The sequence below is a fragment of the Prosopis cineraria genome, unplaced genomic scaffold (genome assembly GCF_029017545.1).
Source record: "Prosopis cineraria cultivar Desert tree isolate PC_DT_omini unplaced genomic scaffold, ASM2901754v1 PC4, whole genome shotgun sequence".
In the NCBI taxonomy this organism is placed as follows: domain Eukaryota; kingdom Viridiplantae; phylum Streptophyta; class Magnoliopsida; order Fabales; family Fabaceae; genus Prosopis; species Prosopis cineraria.
The window spans coordinates 10,235,813-10,254,441 of record NW_026555335.1 but is presented as its reverse complement, the minus strand read 5'-3'; the positions used below and the strand labels follow the sequence as shown (position 1 = coordinate 10,254,441).

Genomic DNA, 18,629 nt, shown 5'->3' with positions numbered 1-18,629 from the left:
CAGTGTTACAGGGTAACGCCTCTCACAAGAAATATTCAACTGCTCTTGGGTCATAAGTCGTTTTAATGCTCCTTGGCCAAAAAGAAAAAGGAAAAAAGTTTCTAAGCTCCATTTGCTTTCTAATATAAAGAAATACTCAATGATGTGAAATATAATTAATTAAGAAATATTCTTTTCTAATTAATAGGGATATGACTCGGATTTATAGGGATATGGTTAGTCAAGATTATGAGGGTAAATAAGTGATTTGATTTTTTCTGATTATTTCCTTGTACAGTCAGTCTTGTAATCGTGTATATATATATCTGCACAGTGGAATATATCTCATTCTGGTCAATATACCTACATGATATTACAGCTGATCGACGGTTATGACCCAGAAAACGCAGACGACAGCGTACGACCAATAGAGGAGTCACAGTCGAGCAACTCGAGACCTTTGTCCATGGGCTCGAGCACCGAGAACTCCTCATCGTACACCCATAGCGGAACTCCCCTCGGGTTGAGTTCTATCGAAGGGTCCTCTGTTCTCCTAGTGTCCGATAAATTTAACGGACATAATTACCGTGAGTGGGCTCAAGCTATACGGCTTGCTATTGGTGGTCGGGGAAAACTGGGCTTCATCACCGGTACATCTAAGGTACCAGACGAGTCAAATGCAGCAGTCCTGTCAAAGTGGGGGACCGAGAACTCGCTAGTTGCTTGGTTGGTCACAGCCATGACTCCACAGGTTCGACGCTCCTTCATGTTTCTGCCTACTGCGAGAGACATTTGGGAAGCTGTTCGAGAATCATACTCGGATGGTGAAGACAGTGCTCGAACATATGAGCTAAAAACTCGAAGCTGGCAGATTAGACAAGCTGAACGTGACTTGACCGAATATTGGTTAGAACTCGTTACCATATGGCAGGAGATCGACCTCAACACAGAAGAGGAATGGGCTTGTGCTCGTGATGTAGCAAGGTACAAAAAATGAGTTAAGGATGAGTGGGTGTTTCAATTCTTGGTTGGTCTTTATCACTCATTAGATGATGTTTGAAGCAGAATCCTAGCTCACTCGCCATTACCCTCAGCATGAGATGCATTTAGAGAAATCCGTAGGGAGTCTTCTCATCGAAAGGTGATGCTTACTGACCCTATTCTCGTATCTTCTTCTTCTGAACCTTCTACCTTGATAAGTAGGAGCTCTGATCACGGGTTGAAGGAGACAAAAGGGAAAATCTCGTGTGATCATTGCAAAAAGATTGGTCACACAAAGGACAAGTCTTAGGATCTTCATGGGAAGCCTGCTGACTGGAAACCATGCAAGGGTAAGGCACGTGGATATCAAGCTACTTCTAAAAATGCCCTAGACAAATTTGCTATTATCCCTCAAATGGATAAAGACCAGTTAATTAAGCTCCTGGAGGTGTTAAATACACTACAACGACCTGGTCAATCATCTCAAAACCACACTGTTTCTGTGGCTAAGCAAGGTAAGAATCATTTTGCATTGAATACCTCCTTCCATAAATCCCGGTGGATTGTTGACTCTAGGGCCTCAGATCACATGACGGCAGACTCCACGTTATTCACATCATATTTTCCATGTAGTGGACATGAGAAAATTGATACTGCTAACGAAACATCTTCCTCCATTGTTGGAAAGGGAAGCATTACTATTTCTGAATTTTTACAACTGGATTCAGTTCTTCATGTTCCATACTTAGCTTGTAATTTGTTATCCATAAGCAAGTTGACTAAACAAGCTCACTGTAGTGCTCATTTTTTCTCTACTCATTGTATCTTTCAGGATCTCACATTGGGGAAGATGATTGGCAATGCTGAGGAGTGTGATGGGCTATACTACCTTAATGAATCAACCGTGAGTAGTCTCTGGTCTCGTATTCGGTGTAATCTTGTGTCCACCTTTGAGAATAATGATCTTTTGTTATGGCATAAAAGAATGGGTCATCCCAATGTCCAGTACTTAAGTCGTCTGTTTCCTCATTTTTCATTCAATAAAATTTCTACTTTTCATTGTGATACTTGTGAATTGGCTAAACACCATCGTTCTTCACTTCCGCGCTCTGAATACAAACCGTCTAAACCTTTTTCTATCATTCATAGTGATGTGTGGGGTCCTTCCTGTATCCCAAATCGGACTCAAGCTAAATGGTTTGTTACCTTCATAGATGACCATACTCATGTGTGCTGGGTCTACTTAATAAAAGAGAAATCTGATGTCACATCCATATTTTTAGAATTTTACACCATGATTCTTAACCAATTTCATACCTCCATTCAAATCCTCCAAACTGATAATGGTACTGAATACTTGAATAAAACTATGAGTGAATTTTTGAAAACGAAGGGCATCGTCCATAAAACCTCTTGTACAAATACCCCTCAACAAAATGGTATTGCCGAACACAAAAATAAACACCTATTGGAGGTTGCCCGTGCCCTTATGTTTACCAATCATATTCCAAAATTTTTTTGGGGCGATGCTATTCTTACTGCTGCTTACCTCATCAATTAAATGCCAAGTAAAGTCTTATCCTATATCACACCTCTTGATTGACTACGCGAAATACATTCTCTTCACCATCTTGAAACTAATCTCCCCTTGAAAATATTTAGGTGCTCAACTTTTGTACATCTTAACCCCACTTCAAAGCTTGAACCTAAGGCTATCAAGTGCGTATTTATTGGTTATTCTTCTTCTCAAAAAGGCTACAAATGTTTTGATCCCTCTTCCTGGCGTCTATTCGTTAGTCATGATGTCACTTTTTCTGAACACGAATCCTTTTATCCTCCTCCCTTAATTCAGGGGGGACTTGGCATGAATTTCAGTCATTCTTTAAGTATTCCCCTATTTCATCTGTGGATCTCAACTCCTTTAAGCCATCTGTCTCTTTTATTCTATAAGCAAAAGAAAATGCAGGTACAGAGGATAACAAGGACACAAGTACCATAAAAAAAGAGATCATAACCTATAAACGGAAGAAGAAGCAAGGTAATAAACCTCTCACACCTGAGGCAATCCTTGATTCAAAACCGATAAGAGATCTTGTAGAAGGAAATGAGAACATCATAAAGGCTGTGAATGCCAATAATGATGCCAGAAAAGAATTGGATAATGATCTAAATTTGCCAATTGCCCTCAGAAAGAAACCTCAATCTTGTAAACAGCATCCAATTCAAAAATATGCGTCCTATAAAGTTATATCTCCCAGGTATCAAGGTTTCATTGCAAATCTAGATGATGTTAGTATACCATATAATATTCATGAGGCTTTGGAATCACCAAGATGGAGAGAAGCTGTCTTGGAAGAAATGAAAGCATTAGAGGAAAATGGGACTTGGGAAATTGTGAATAAACCAAGGAACAAGAAACTTGTAAGTTGCAAGTAGGTGTCACCCCAAAATTCAAAGCCGATGGGAACCTTGAAAAGTTGAAGGCCCGATTGGTAGCTAGGGGATTCACACAGACATATGGCATTGACTACTAAGAAACCTTTACACCAGTGGCCAAGCTAAACACTATTAGAGTGTTACTATCTATAACAGTAAACCTTGAATGGCCTTTGCATCAATTAGACATCAAAAATGCCTTCTTAAATGGAGACTTGAAAGAGGAAGTGTATATGACTCTACCTCCTGGCTTTAATCAAGGCAAAGGTGATCAAGTGTGCAAGTTGAAGAAATCACTGTATGGATTAAAGCAGTCACCAAGAGCATGGTTCGATAGATTCTCACAAGTCTTGAGGTCTCAGGGCTACAAACAAGGACTATCAGTTCACACTATATTTATTAAACTCGAAGGAGGTAAGAGGTGTATTCTCATTGTGTATGTTGATGATATAGTTATTACTGGTGATCACAATGAGGAAATCATAAAAATTAAGAATGCGTTGAGTCAAGAGTTGAAGGTCAAGGACCTAGGAAAGTTAAGATACTTCTTGGAAATGGAAGTTGCAAGATCAAAGAAGGGAATTCATGTATCTTAGCAAAAATACATACTTGATCTCTTAAAAAAGACAGGCATGTTAGGGTGTAAACCTGTTGAAACACCCATTGTTGTTCTAAAGAAGAGGCCAAAGTTCACCAAGGAAGAAAATTCTGATGAATAGACTAAGAAAGTTGAAGAAAGAGAAGATAAGGAAAAAGACAGACTAGTTGATAAAGAAAGATATCAAAGACTTGTAGGGAAACTTATTTACCTATCTCATACACGACTTGACATAGCCTTTGCAGTAAGTGTAACTAGTCAGCATATGTGTGAGCCAAAGGAAAAATACATGGAAGCAGCATACAGGATTTTGAGATACTTGAAGGGCACCCCTGAAAAAGGCTTGTTGTTTCAGAAACATGAACGGAGAACCATAAAAGTATATACTGATGCAGGTTGGGGTGGACATCACCCAGATAGGAGATCTACTTCTGGTTATTGTTCGTTCGTGTGGGGAAACCTAGTTATATGGAAAAGTCAGAAGCAAAGAATTGTATCTAAGAGTAGTGCTGAGTCCGAGTTAAGGGCCTTAGCTCAAGGCATAATGGAGGACATATGGTTGAAAAGAATACTTGAGGAAATACATGTCAAACTAGATCTACCACTGAAATTATATTGTGATAACAAGGCAGCTATAAGCACGGCCTTAAATCCAGTACAGCATGAAAGGTCAAAACATGTAGAAATCGATAGGCATTTTATTAGAGAAAAAGTGGAAGATGGGATCATTTGTTTGACCTTCTTACCAACAAGTCTCCAAGCAGTTGATATGTTGACCAAGGGATTACATAAGCCCGCGTTTGACAATTGTATAAGTAAGTTGGATATGATTAATATCTATGATCCAACTTGAAGGAGAGTGTGAAATATAATTAATTAAGAAATATTCTTTTCTAATTAATAGGGATATGATTCTGATTTATAGGGATATGGTTTGACAAGACTATGAGGGTAAATAAGTGATTTGATTTTTTCTGATTATTTCCTTGTACAGTCAGCCTTGTAATCGTGTATATATATATCTGCACAGTGGAATAATATATCTCATTCTGGTCAATATACCTACAAAGTTCACACACACACACACACACACACACACACACATATAGAGAGAGAGAGAGAGAGAGAAGAAATATTCAATTAAGTTTTTAATATATGGCTCCTCACCAATAGCCTCGCTCAAAAAGCAAACATTTTTATCAGCTACTAAGAACTGTGAAGAAGCAGCCGCCCAGCTGCATATTATTTGATGCAGAAAGAGGCAATGCTAAATCCTCAGCAATTTTGAGGATTACCATTGAACAAATAGAAACCTTTCATTGAGCAAGTATTTTACATGGGCAAGATAAACGCCAAAAAAAGATCTGCATCCAACATTTCGAAGTTGAACCTTCCTAAATTGCAGAAGGGAAGCAAAAACATCATAATTGTATGATAGATTCAACAAGGTCCTGGAGAGGGGCCAACTCTGCTTTATCGATCAAACGGAATTCCTGCATCCCAAGATCACATCTCAGGAGTCAGATTAAGATATGAGAACCAGAAGAGAAATAAACAGTGCATGTTAGAACTTTATGACCTTTCACCTACCCATGTAAACAAAACAAAATGCTTGAAGCAAGTATTCAGATGAGCTTCTTCCTTCAAACTCACTATCTTCTGAAAATGTGAGTGATATATATGAGCATATACACGGAACAATCGCTTGAAAATTGTCTTCACAACGTCTCCGAAATTGCTTGGAAAGGGAGCCCCTGGAGCAATGCAGCAGGGCATATGTTATAATAAACAGCAGACAGAAAAATCAGTCAAGTCACTCTGGCTTCTTTGATGCAAACGTCCGTACCTAGTTTTTGAGGAAAAATAGTTTCATCATCCAGTTGAGATTCAATCCAATCCATCAGATACTCAACATACTTTGGAGCTGATACCTCTATTGGTTTCTTAATAGTGACGCCATCAGCCCATCTATACTCATATCTGTAGAATTTGGATTAGATTAAATGCTTGCCTCCTGGATGATTTTAATGTTGATCATTATGAACTAAAGATTCAACTTGTCCATTTAAGTTAAGAAGGGTCAGAGAAGATAAGCAAACAAAGGCTGCAAAACAGACATGGAACAGGTGAAATAGGTTGGTCTAAACCAAAGGAGATTGGCATTTTCTCAATTTCTCATTCACAATTATATGCACATCGGTTCTCCCATTCTTACATTTGGAAGAGCTCTTTTTATCAAATCCCACCAACAATCACCAACATAATTCAGGACCGCTCTGCTCCATGTTGAGAAGAATTAAATTTCTTGAAGAAACCATTCCTCCATCACTCAAAAAAGGTAAAGGAATGTTTTTAATTTATATAAACCTCCAGCAAGTATTTACTATTTAGGTGCAGTATTTTAGACATCATGTACTCTCTAGCACTATCAAGTGCTACTACTACTTGACAAAGCAGCCCCAACTTTAATATGGCATTCTCTGCTTGATGTTAACCCTCATCAAAATGGTTGAAGCCACTACTTAAAAACTATGTTTAGGCAAGCTTTGTCGATCTTTTTGGTACATATGATAAAACCATGTATATTACCAACTATAAAAGGCTACAAAATACCAAGAGTGACTGCTGTTAATATTTTGCCAACATGCCAAAAAGCATAGACAGAAGAGAAGGGAGATGCAAACAAAATAGCCACTTAGTTATAGATGATACAAGAAAAATAAGGAGAGTTTGGATGACAGATCAAATACTTTGGTCCTGCAGTCATTGTTGGACAGTTGTTTGGTGTGCAGAATTCCGTGAGAGTGCCATAGAGGATATTCACTTGATTAAAGAAATCCACAGCTGCACAGAGAAGGGACACCAAAGTGAAAATTTTGCTAGCAGTTTGTGAAGATTTGGCCTGAAACTCAATCAACTAAAGGTCCCTACTGTTTACAGCTAGCCACTCATTAATATCTTCTCCAGGAGGCAGTTTTACAGCTTCCCTCAAGTTTCCACTACCCAATGTGGCATCAATATGCTTTTGTAGTTGAGCACCCTGCACTTTTAAAATGCATGAGATAAAATGATAAACAAACTAGATATATAAAAATACAACAAAAGCAGAAAAGAATCCAGCAACCACAGGAAAAAAATGGAAATTAAGGAAAACTGACCTTGCTTCCAGATGGAGCACTCTTTTTTGGACGAAAAGTTTTCGAATTTCTGCTAGGTCAAAGCAAAAGAAAACACTAACGGTGTAAACAAACCTGTGGACGAAGATTGTGACATAAACTCATATTTACATAATTTTTTTGCCAATAACAGTAAAACCCCTACAGTTTAATCGTCTGTTACTACCCCACTCACCATACACGTGTAACACCTGTTACATTAGCATTCCCATGTATACAGAGACATGCATATCCGTTAGCCATCCATTGACAGATTTTTCCTACTGTAAACTTCAAGTGGTTTGACAGAATCCTCCTTCTTACATTTATCATGTCTATGGTTTAACAATGACAGCAAATGGAGAAAGAAAGACATGCAGAAGCAGTTAACAATCATAAAATATCTGTGTGAGTGTGTCATGGGACATCCAGAATGATCAGGAATGAGAAGTTGCATAATTTTCGTCATCAGAACACATCCCACCAACAGTATGTAACAAAGCCATAAATTTAAAAGCATGGCTAAAAGGTAGGAGAGAGCATCAGCTTTGACACAAAACTCAACTTATCCAACCAATATTTGGGTCAAAAAAGTATTCAACACCAATCAGTTTTAGACAGGTTAGATAAAAATACCCAAATTCAATACTAATATTAAAAGCACTTTTCAAAGTATATTCTGATTTTATTTTTCTTTTAACTTCTGTATTATCAAGTGATAATCGTGCTAATTTTTTTCTTTAAGAAAAAGACAATAAGCATAATGTCAAAAAGTATAAATTTCATGGTGTAGTTGAATAAATACAACAATAATTAGTTTAATATACAATTAACACAATAAATCATCATTATATAAACCCAATCAAACTGAACAAACTTGGCTTTTGAACAAAAGGTGGAAATCAAGGTTTGTTGGAATCAAGGTTTAAGCCCTTCAGGAAGGTTAAGACTTAAGATATCCACAAATTCCATGGAGGCTTTCCGCAACATCTTGAACCTCCGCAACACCCCATCTTCAATATTGTCATGATATCAAAAAACTTATGATGCGGGATTGGGAGATTACTTATGAGTATGTTTATGGAGAAGGTGATTGAAGCTAACATCTATGCAGAAGCATGGTGACTGAGCATACAATTATGAAGGAACAGGATTGCAGAAACTTGCTTCGTTTAGATTTGCATTATGGGCACAATGCCAATCCATTGGCCTTATTGGTCCTTCTTTTGGAAAATGCCTTTTCCATTGTATTGATATTGAGAAAAAGAAGAAGAAGAACAAACAGGTGGAAATCATAATTTCATGGGTTAGGTTGGGCTTGAACGGATTGATGGGCCATGCACACCCCTTCTAAAAAGAACCTCAGAAATGAGATGTCTTAAAGGAAGCGGGAAATATCATCTCTCAAAATCAGTAAACATCCCATTAGAGATGCTAACACATGACAGATTTCAAAATCGATTGTCTGCTCCAATGAATTCCGATTAGCCGTCTCGCAGGGAGACAGACACACATTGCTTTTTCACGAAAGAATCATCAAACTGAAGCGAGAAATTAGACAGCCAATATCAAATCATTCTGTTTCAGAGGAAGGAAATAATGATGCAGAAGGGCGAAAAGAAAATACTAGTAAAACGAATGATTGATAACAGTTCCATAACCAAAAAACCCAGATGATCTTTGCTCAAAACTTAAGATTGAACGTTGTCGTTGAACAGAAAAAGCGATTGAAGGCTTACCTGCTTCCCAGACCGAAGAGACTCATGGCGGCCAAATCCTAAGTCTCTATCTCTCCGGAAGATGGAAAGGCCCCAAGACAAAAGCCAAAATTAGGAGAGAAGCGTTATATATACATATATAGACGTGAGACAGAGACATGGAATTGAAGGGCCTCTTTGCTTAACCTCCCAAAAATTGCCAGACTGTCATCTCCTTCCGTCACTCTCTCTTCTCTCACCCCCCCCCCCTGCGAGGGAGAGTTAGAGAGAGAAAGGGAAGGCCGTCATCATTTGCCACCCTGCATGATGCTTACCTGGATGATTCCCCGAACTCGTACCATTCTGTTTCTGCTTCTTTTTTATTTACTTTTTTTAAAAAAATTTTATATCACAATCTAACTCATTGACCAAAACAAAAAACAAAAACAAAATTTTACTCTCCAATTTCGATAATAATACTTAATTATGAAAGATGAGGTATAGCTATGCACACACATTGGGAATATATATATATATATATATATATATTCATTCTTTTTAAAAATATAAAATATTTTTTGGAGAGTTAGATATTAAAAAATATAAAATATTTTTAGTCTTTTGAAATATAATTATTATATTTTTTTAAAAAAGTACCCTCATTGATAATGATTTTATATTTATTGTAAAGTGTTTATAGAGATAAATATAAAAAGATATGGTTAGTTAAAAAGTAAATAACTACCTTATTGGAGGTAAGATTTGGTTAAAAATACACTATATTTTTTAACGGACGGGTTATATAAAAGCACATCTCCTTAATTTTTAAAATTTGTCCAAATTTTTAGCTCATTTTAGTACTAGCCTTTATATTTTTTTTTTCATTACTTCAAATCTTTTAAATTTTATTTATCTATAATATTATTATTTATCATCAATGACAAAATTGAATCTGCTAATGTGTTCTTAATTCTATTAATGAGTTTGTAAAATTGATGAGTTGTATATTATAAAAGAAAAATGGTCACTAATCTTTTTCTTTATCGATTCTAGTTATCATATTTTTTTTATTTTTTGAATCTCTATTTATTGCTTGTTTAAGAATTACTCCCTCTGCTTAAAAATATAAGGCATTTTTTAAAAATTTGAATGTTTAAAAATGTAAGATATTTTTAGTTTTTTAAGGTGTAATAATTATTTTTTTAAAGTACCTCTATTGATAATAACTTTATATTTATTGTAGAATATTTAATAGAAATAAATATAAAATGATAAGGTTAGTTGAAAAGTAGATAACTATGTTATTAGGAATGAGATTTAGTTAAAAATATCTTATATTTTTAAACGAAGGAAGTATGATTTAATGTCCTTTTTTTTTACTTTTACTAATTTTTTATACAATCATCGTAATTTTAATAAGTCCAAAAAAAGTATCAAGTAAAGTAACATAATTTATATATACATTAGGTACAATTAAGTTATTATGGTTATATTTTAAAATATAGAGACTAATGTTATAGATATAATTTCTCTGTTAAAAAATATATGAAATTTTTAAAAAGTTAGATATTAAAAAATATAAGACATTTTTAGTCTTTCAAGGTATAATCATTATATTTTTTTTCAAAAAATTTTCTTTTAAATGAATCACTTTATGTTTATTTTAGGATAAAAGATTCTATTAAATAGAGATAAATATGAAAGAATATGATTAATTTGAAGACAAGTAATTATTTTATTGGGATATGACATTCAGTTAAAAATTTCTCACGTTTTGAACGAAGGGAGTATAAAATTTAAGAGACTTTTAGCAATGAAAAAAATATAAGAATTAATATTAAAACACACTAAAATACTCCCTCTAATTCTATTTATAAGATACTTTTTAAAAATATTTTTTTGTTCAAAATATAAAACACCTTATAATAATTAAATTATTTTTTAATTTTATTTTTTAGTAACTAGGGTAAAGGTATTTAATATAGTTACATTTATTTACAGCCAATGATAAAAATGAAATTATCTTTCACATTTTTATAATATAAAAAAATTAACTTTTTTTAATATATATAAAATAATTGAGTGTTTTATAATAAAAATAAGAGGAAGTATATGGATTAATAATTATATTTTTTTAAAATTAAACCTGCTAATCTTGATTAGAATTTTGCAGATTTTATTGTTCTTGGCACTGAAGCAAAGTAGATCTTTTCAAACGAAATTATTACTTCCACTTGTTATGAAAAAAATCACCAATGCCCTGGTAAACTAGAGTTGGTTCGTTGGAGGCAACAACTAAACATGATGACAACATTTTTTGGTGGATAAGAGGTTTTTTAAAAAATAAAATCGGTAATTGTCCGACATAGCTATGCGGCATATTGAATGCAGACAATATTCCAGTTTCTAGATGTTTCTGAAATCATGGAGAAAAGGAAAGGCATGTGACATTGCTCAGATTGTTGGTACAGTAAAGGACAAAAAGCTCTATATATGGATTTTAACGGACAAACTTGGGAGATACAGTTGAAAAGCTCTGCGCCTGCGCCTCTGCCTGTGTTACCGCCAAAGTCGGGAGAGATGCCTTAATTAAATTAATACTTTTTACCCAAACTCTGCTTCACAACAGACCAGTAGAGTTAAGAATAAATGGCAGGTTTTGGTAAGGCCTCATTAAATAAAAGCTTAAATTTTAAAAATTAAATTTTTTTAAAGTAATTGCAAGGACTCAACCCTCCAAAAAAAAACTTAGACTCAGGTAATACCCCATTATTTTATTATTATTTTTTTAAAATTTTTGTAGAACGCGCATTTGATCGGTTTTGAGAAGAGATCCTGTTACTAAACCCTAATCACTCAACTTAATTAATCCTGTTGGACCTTGGTTTTGCCTCTTGCTTCTCCTTGCTTATCTCTCCCTTACTACATCACACCCTCAACCATAATCAGTCAACCACTTAACCTCACATCTCTTATTCTTTGTCTCTCTCTCATTGTCTCACATCTTGTCTCTTTAATGAACCAAATTCTACTATTTTTCTTGCCTCTCACATTTGTGAAAGCTGATTATGCTCTCACAAAGTCCAAAAAAAAAAAAAAGAAAAAACTTATCTTCTAGTGACTTATGAGAGGGACTAGTGTAATGGTAATCTCTTAATAGTGCTATTATTTTTAAGCTGAGATGATTTTGATCTTAAAATTAATTTTGTGGGTTTTGAAATTTAATTCTTAATGTTGTCTTGTTTAAAATTCCAAGCTTTGTTTTCAATTACTTTACATTCTATTTTTAGATGATAATGAGGAGGATTTAAATTTACATTGATGGAGATTTCAATCTTCATCTTAAATTTAGACTTTCAAATCTTTGTTAAAATTTATATCAGATTTTGATTTATTTTATGTTAAATTTACAGTTTTAAATATTTACTGAACTAAAATGTTGAATTTTTTTAAAAAAGAAGGCTTATAGGCCTAACCCTGGGCATTGTTAGCAAAGACCAAGTTTTAAAATTAGGTTAAGTTTTATACAATCAAGTTTTAAGGCTGAGCCCTCAAGATTTAAGTTTGCCCTAATTTCTATATCTAAAGATCAGTATTTTAAAGCCTAAATAACCATAATCTAAAAAAATGAAAAGTGTGCTAATATATAATCATGGATTTTGTAGAAATATTATTTTTCACGAGAATCCAAAGATTTTTCCATCACAACTTCCAAATGGACAGAGTAGAATGGTCGTCTATATATATATAAATGTGATGACTGATGGTGTCTTGTTGGACTCTTTATTCATTTATCGGAAGAAGGAAGGCTACTAACAAAACCGTACAAAAATAACAATCGACTTTTGCCGGTGCTTAGAGATCTTCTACACCCTAGAGATGGCTCGTCTAAAAATTTCATTAAAATATTTTTAAAAAAATTTTATTTTAAAATATAAGATACTTTAAATAAAGTAAAATTTCATTAAATATATTAATTCTAATATTACCTTTTCTCTCTATATAATTAATTTTTATTCCTTCTCTTTTCAATATATTAAATGATGGGTATTTTTAAAAGTTTATATTTTTGTTTGGAAAAGATAAGGCTGTTAAGTGTATTTAATGAGGTTTATTGACATACGAGATTTTATCTAAAAGTATCTTATAATTTGAAATAGAGGGAGTAATATTTAAGCTATCACTAAGAGCTTGATTTGTGAGCCAGTTCGTGCAATTGTTAGCTTCTTTAAAAACATGATTAAAAGTGATCATCTAGTCTCTCATAATAAGATTGAAATCATGGTGAATGAGTGAAAGAGTTTCAAGAGTGTCGGAGTATACATTAACTTTAGAAAACTTGCTTTTCTGACAAAGGTTGAGACCTTTAAAGATATTTAAAAGTTTAACAATAGTACTGGGATAATAGCCAAGATATTCCAATAAGCCTTTTATGAGTGGCAAAGCTAAGACTTGGGCCTTTTTTAAAAAATAATAATTATACTATGTGCTTAAAATTAGAGTAACCTAAATAGATTGATTATCATTTTTTTAAAAAAATTATATTGAACGAGTTGATATGATTTTTTATATAAATATTATTTACATCGTATGTAAATCATTAAACTATTTTATATTAAATAATTTTTTAAATTTAAATATTTTTTATTTAGTTTAGGAGATGCAAAATAATCAAGAGTAGGGAGTGTATAGTTGTAAAAATTATATCCCATACTTAGTAATTTTTTCTGAGTGAGGGGGTGCATTGCCTTCTTTCTGTCGTGTAGCTCCGCCAATGCTTTTATCTAATTTCCTTTCTTATCATAGATGATGCTTGCGCGAGTAGTGGACTCTATTTATTTTGATCAACAGTAGCTTCTAGTTTTGTTTTTTAATTATTCATAGGAAACTTTTTAAGGGTAGTTCGGTCTTTAATATAAGGTATGTTAAGGGTTATTTATTACCCATTTTTTCAAATTCATCCTGTTATAAATTTGATTTGATGGCTTATCTATTTTTTTTCTTATTTTATTAAGGATAAAATTGAATTTTTTTTTCATTTTAAGATACATTTAATAAATCAAATGTCATTTCTTAATTTTAATAAAATAGTTGAAAGTATCTTATAATAAAAATTAAAAAACCCATTCCAACTTGGGAGTATTTTTTTAATTACAGAGTATATCGCACAAGGAAAATTTATGAGATGTGTATCATTTTTTAAAAATACAAAAAGTTTAGATAAGTTGAACTTCAAAGATTTATCAAATTAGGACATGTTTTTAGATTTAAAGAGTGTTTACATATATACTTATAAATTACTCACTAACAATGTCCTCTTATCAATAATAATATTTAATCTCAAAATCTTATAAATTACTGGTCAAATTCTTGCTTACTATGTCAATCTTTTGTTGGTTATGTGCATCATTCTTTGTCTCCAAATCGTAGGCAAACCTGATGCCAACTATCCAGAGTTTCGGATCACAATAACTAATAGTAATGAAAAATAACAATAAAGTTAAAAAAATCATTTGTATTCAATAAGGAAGATGAATAACTTCTTTGATTATTTAAAAATCAAAATCTCATTCTTTATCTTTTTTTTTTAAAAAATCAAGTAATTGGATCGGAATTTTTCTTTTTAAAGATTTGTAATATGTTCCCCAAAGCTAGAAAGCAAACAAGATTCTGTTATGGCTACTGTTATGCTTTGTTTGCTTGTTGAGCGATGGTTATTAGATCCCTCTCTACCCATACCTGTGTCTTGGTTTATTTTTATATAATTATTTGATCAAGTCATATTTAAGTATTGATAAGCTTAATTGGAAGGCAGGCACTCTTTCAAAAGTATTTTTTACATTAATATAAACTCAAATTCAAAACCTCATGCTAAAGCAATCTTAGCTCACCTCCCTGTAAATAAATCCATTTGTTAATTTTGAATGTGTTTTGAGGTTTGCATTCTCATATGTAACCTTGATTTCTTGATAGAACAATAATGATCTTTATCTGTCATATTTATATCTCACCTGTGGGATCATTTATAATTTTTAATTAAACCACGAGCTCTTAATCAATTAGTAAAAATTATTTCAATTTAATCAAAAAGTCTTGAATTTAAGTTTTGAATATAGCAATATAAGTAGCCCCTAACTAGGGACGCTCACCTTTGTGCTGGTTGTCATGTCTCGACTAGAATTAGTTTGGGTTTCATTAAAGTCTTTACAACTTTAATTTATCAATTATCTCATCATCAAGTTCATATCACATGCTGTGATATTTTTTTTTTAACGTTAATTGAAAAACTATCATTTACTAAAGAACAAGCTGTACAAAAAAAATGTAGTAGAACAAAAAATAAAAAGTGAAGAATGATCGAAGATGTAAATAAATTAGCATCTAACTCATGTAGCTTTTTCCTAGCTAGAACGTTTGCAACACCGTCATGACATAAAACTGATAGAAACATTCTAATCTTTGATGTTATGACATGGATGACTAGTGTATGGGTCTCTTGTGCAGCTTATTGTTCTTCTTAGGAGTGGCCCATCTCCAAATGTTATTCCATATATTTTTGATTTGCTCTTTACAACCTTCAAAAATAAATGTATATTTGGTATATGAAAATGTTTTTTTTTCCTAAAAAAATGAAAAACATCCCTACAAACAGATATATGTGCATTTATTATTTTCTTTTAAAAATATTTTTTTCATCTACCAAGCATCATGTTGTGTAAGAGTATAGATGGATTTGATTGAAAAGGACGCGCTAATGCATGACTTTCAAAAGAATTTATCCTTCACTTAAGTGCCAGTAACTTGATTAACAATACTAGGGGGCAGCCACTTACGGGAGTGATTTAATCAGCAACTTTATAATCAGTGTTAATTGGCATAATTGCTATATTAGCATAATGCAATAATTTAAAAAAAAATACTTAAATCCTATTATATCAGGGTTTGGGCTTAATAGATTCACAAACTTAACTTTCGATAGTGTTTAGATTGATGAATTTGAATTTAGATTTTAAACTTAAAATCTTACATTTCAAGTCTCATATTTAAAATCCATATATTTAAAATCTTTTGTTTGAGTAATTTAAAAAATTTTAAATGAAAAAAAAGATGAATTGAAATTTGAAGAGAAAATGAAAAGTTAAAAATAATAAATTTATTTATATTTTTTAATCAACAAGAAATAAAAAAATATATGAAAGAGTTACATGAGTATTAATAGTAAAACGTGAAAGGAATAAAATGTTTGAAGTAATTATAATTTCAAATGATAAATGTATAGATAGAATTTAAAATTACAAAGGAATTATAATTTGAAAGGGATTTGGATTCAAACTAGATTCAAATTCATAATTTTTTGTGTTTTTAAATGAGGGATTTGATTTAAATTCATATTTTCATTAATCTAAACACACTATTAAAGTTTTTGAGTTTAAATTAAAGTATAGGAATAATAATAAAAGTCTTAAATTTGAGTTTATTTTATGAAAAAACTAATCTTTTGGTCATTGAAGTTTTAACTCACTTAAAACTCAATCCCATAAATATAATTTATCGCAACTCAATTCCTATACTTTTAACTTATTTAAAATTTAATTTTTAATCTTTCCATCATTTATAAATTTATCCTCATAATCTTCACTTAGCTCCATTTGAATTTTGCAATAAAAAAAAGTCAAGTGTCTTAGCTCCAAATGCTTGGCGCCTCCACCAAATGATTCAACTTCCCACTGAATTCTAGCCCAAAGCCACAGCCTTGCGTTCCTCCTTCACTCCACTTATTCATGTTCGTTTAGAATTAAAGGTGTTCACGGGATAAGATAAAATTAACATACCCATGTCTTGTGTCTCACCCTAAATACAGATTGAAATTGAATTTTGATCTTGTATCCTGTCCCATCTTATAAGTCATTCGATCTCATTAGGAATTGAAATGAATCGAGACAAGATTGGCATGTTTTGCCATCCTGATAAATCGGACAATGTGAGAGAAAGTTCTAGATGATAACATTCATTAAAATTTTAAATCATATAATTTATTGAGTTTAAAATTACAACAATTTAAGTCAGTTATTGAACTACATTAATCACAACTGCAAGTGTATAACATAGATAAGCTAGGCACAATGTTAAATCATTGTTCTTCTTCTTTAATTGAGATATGAAAATAAAAAAAAATGATATAAATAAAAATTATTAAATGGATATATATAAGAATAAATTGTATAAATGCAATTAATATATCATAAATAAATATATTACCCTGTATTGCTTACTCCATAAGTCCATAACTCTGTATCATTAAAATTATTAATATAAAAAAGTTTTAATTTTAAATAAGAATTACATGTATTGAAATTATAATTGATATAATTAGTATAAGTATAAATTATATTAATATAATTAATATATTTAATGTATATTTATAAAATAAAAAATAATACACACACACATATATAATATTTGAATGGGATAAGACATCTCGAGGGCACTCTCGTATCTCATCCTGTCTCAAACTACTTTCCCGTCTTGTCCCATAAAATTTTATTCTGATCGTTTTCGAACTAAGACAAGACTCGTCCTAATATAATTGAGACAAGATTGGGCCAATCAAGAAAGATACAAGTTGAAGCCTCTATCTAGGATGTTGATGGTGTTCCTAGAGCATGCACCCCATTTATATTTGTGTTCTCCTACAAATAACAAAAGTGTCAGGTGTATTAGAGATGTTAAACCTTGAAAGATAAAAAAGAGTTCCTAAGCTTCTTTATCACATTTTACCCAAATGTAAAGATGTAAAGAGATCATAATAAATGAGTGTTTGATTAATAAATATGCAATGTACAAACTTATAGGGGCTACAAAGCTGAAAATAATTATAGAAACTATTTGGAAATGCAAAGTAAAAATACTAAAAGTATTGACATATAGATGTTGATGATTGATTGTTTGTGTCCTTTTTTTGCAATCTTTTGCTCCTTTATAAATTTTCAATCGACATTGTTATCCCACAAAATCTGAAGCTCGTTCATGAAATAACAAGGATTTAGTAGCACGGGCTGCAAGATTCATGGCATGACACACCATATTTCTTCAATGGTCTTATATGTTTAGTCATCCAAAGTCTTAAAGATTAAGTTAGGCTCATGGGTGTCACGCCCCTCTTTTTTGGATAGTGGACCAACTTATGTTCTTTTGGCTACCTGTGTCTTTAGCCATAGTTATGCCTATTGGGCTGAAGTTTCTATTTTAAGTCCAATATGAGAATTAAATATTAATTTTTTTCCTTTTATCCTTTAATTAAAGTGGCATCGTCATAGCCAATACTTGCAGAAAACAAGCACTAACAGCAAAGAATTCCTCGGCTTTGTTCCTTGTGTGCTCACTTCCATTGCTGAAGTTGCCAAAGAATTCCTTGAAACCCATGAAATTCCTTTCTCCGCTCGACCAGCTGAACAGTTTCTATCCGCCACTTATTGCTGCTGAGTTGGTGGATGTTGGAGCAGAGGCCATGGTGCTTTCGAGTTTTGAGTAACATTACATATAGAATTACTGAATCAAACGAGTTCACAGAATGAAGATGATGCCCGAGGAAATTGCTGCTTTGATTCAGTTCTTTGATTTGATCTGGTGCGAGTGCGACAAATGAAAATAGAAATGAAGGAAACATCAAGTATACATGACACGTGTTTTCGTATGAAAAACAATGAAAATATAATATTCTCTCTGTTAAAAAATATAAGATATTTTTTGAGGAGTTAAATATTTAAAAACATAAGATATTTT

At 32.4% G+C, this 18,629-nt stretch overlaps 1 protein-coding gene across 1 annotated transcript; it reads right to left on the bottom strand.

The window, feature by feature from the left end:
- Nucleotides 1-5,127: 5,127 nt before the first annotated feature.
- Nucleotides 5,128-9,157, bottom strand: LOC129308177 (MOB kinase activator-like 1A). The gene is made up of 7 exons (XM_054949219.1): nt 8,889-9,157; nt 7,153-7,201; nt 6,926-7,034; nt 6,745-6,838; nt 5,841-5,974; nt 5,585-5,748; nt 5,128-5,487 (listed from the first exon to the last, which is right to left on the bottom strand). The coding sequence occupies exons 1-7, from the start codon at nt 8,912-8,914 to the stop codon at nt 5,416-5,418; spliced, it is 648 nt and encodes a 215-aa protein (XP_054805194.1). The 5' UTR covers nt 8,915-9,157; the 3' UTR covers nt 5,128-5,415.
- Nucleotides 9,158-18,629: the final 9,472 nt, after the last annotated feature.

What these genes read in the sequence shown, in the direction of transcription:
- LOC129308177 (XM_054949219.1), bottom strand. Translation starts at nt 8,914, where the DNA reads ATGAGTCTCTTCGGTCTGGGAAGCAG. An exon ending in CTCTTCGGTCTGGGAAGCAG is followed by an intron (nt 7,202 to 8,888) that starts GTAAGCCTTCAA and finishes TTGACCTAGCAG; the next exon opens with AAATTCGAAAACTTTTCGTC. An exon ending in ACAATGACTGCAGGACCAAA is followed by an intron (nt 5,975 to 6,744) that starts GTATTTGATCTG and finishes CAAATTCTACAG; the next exon opens with ATATGAGTATAGATGGGCTG.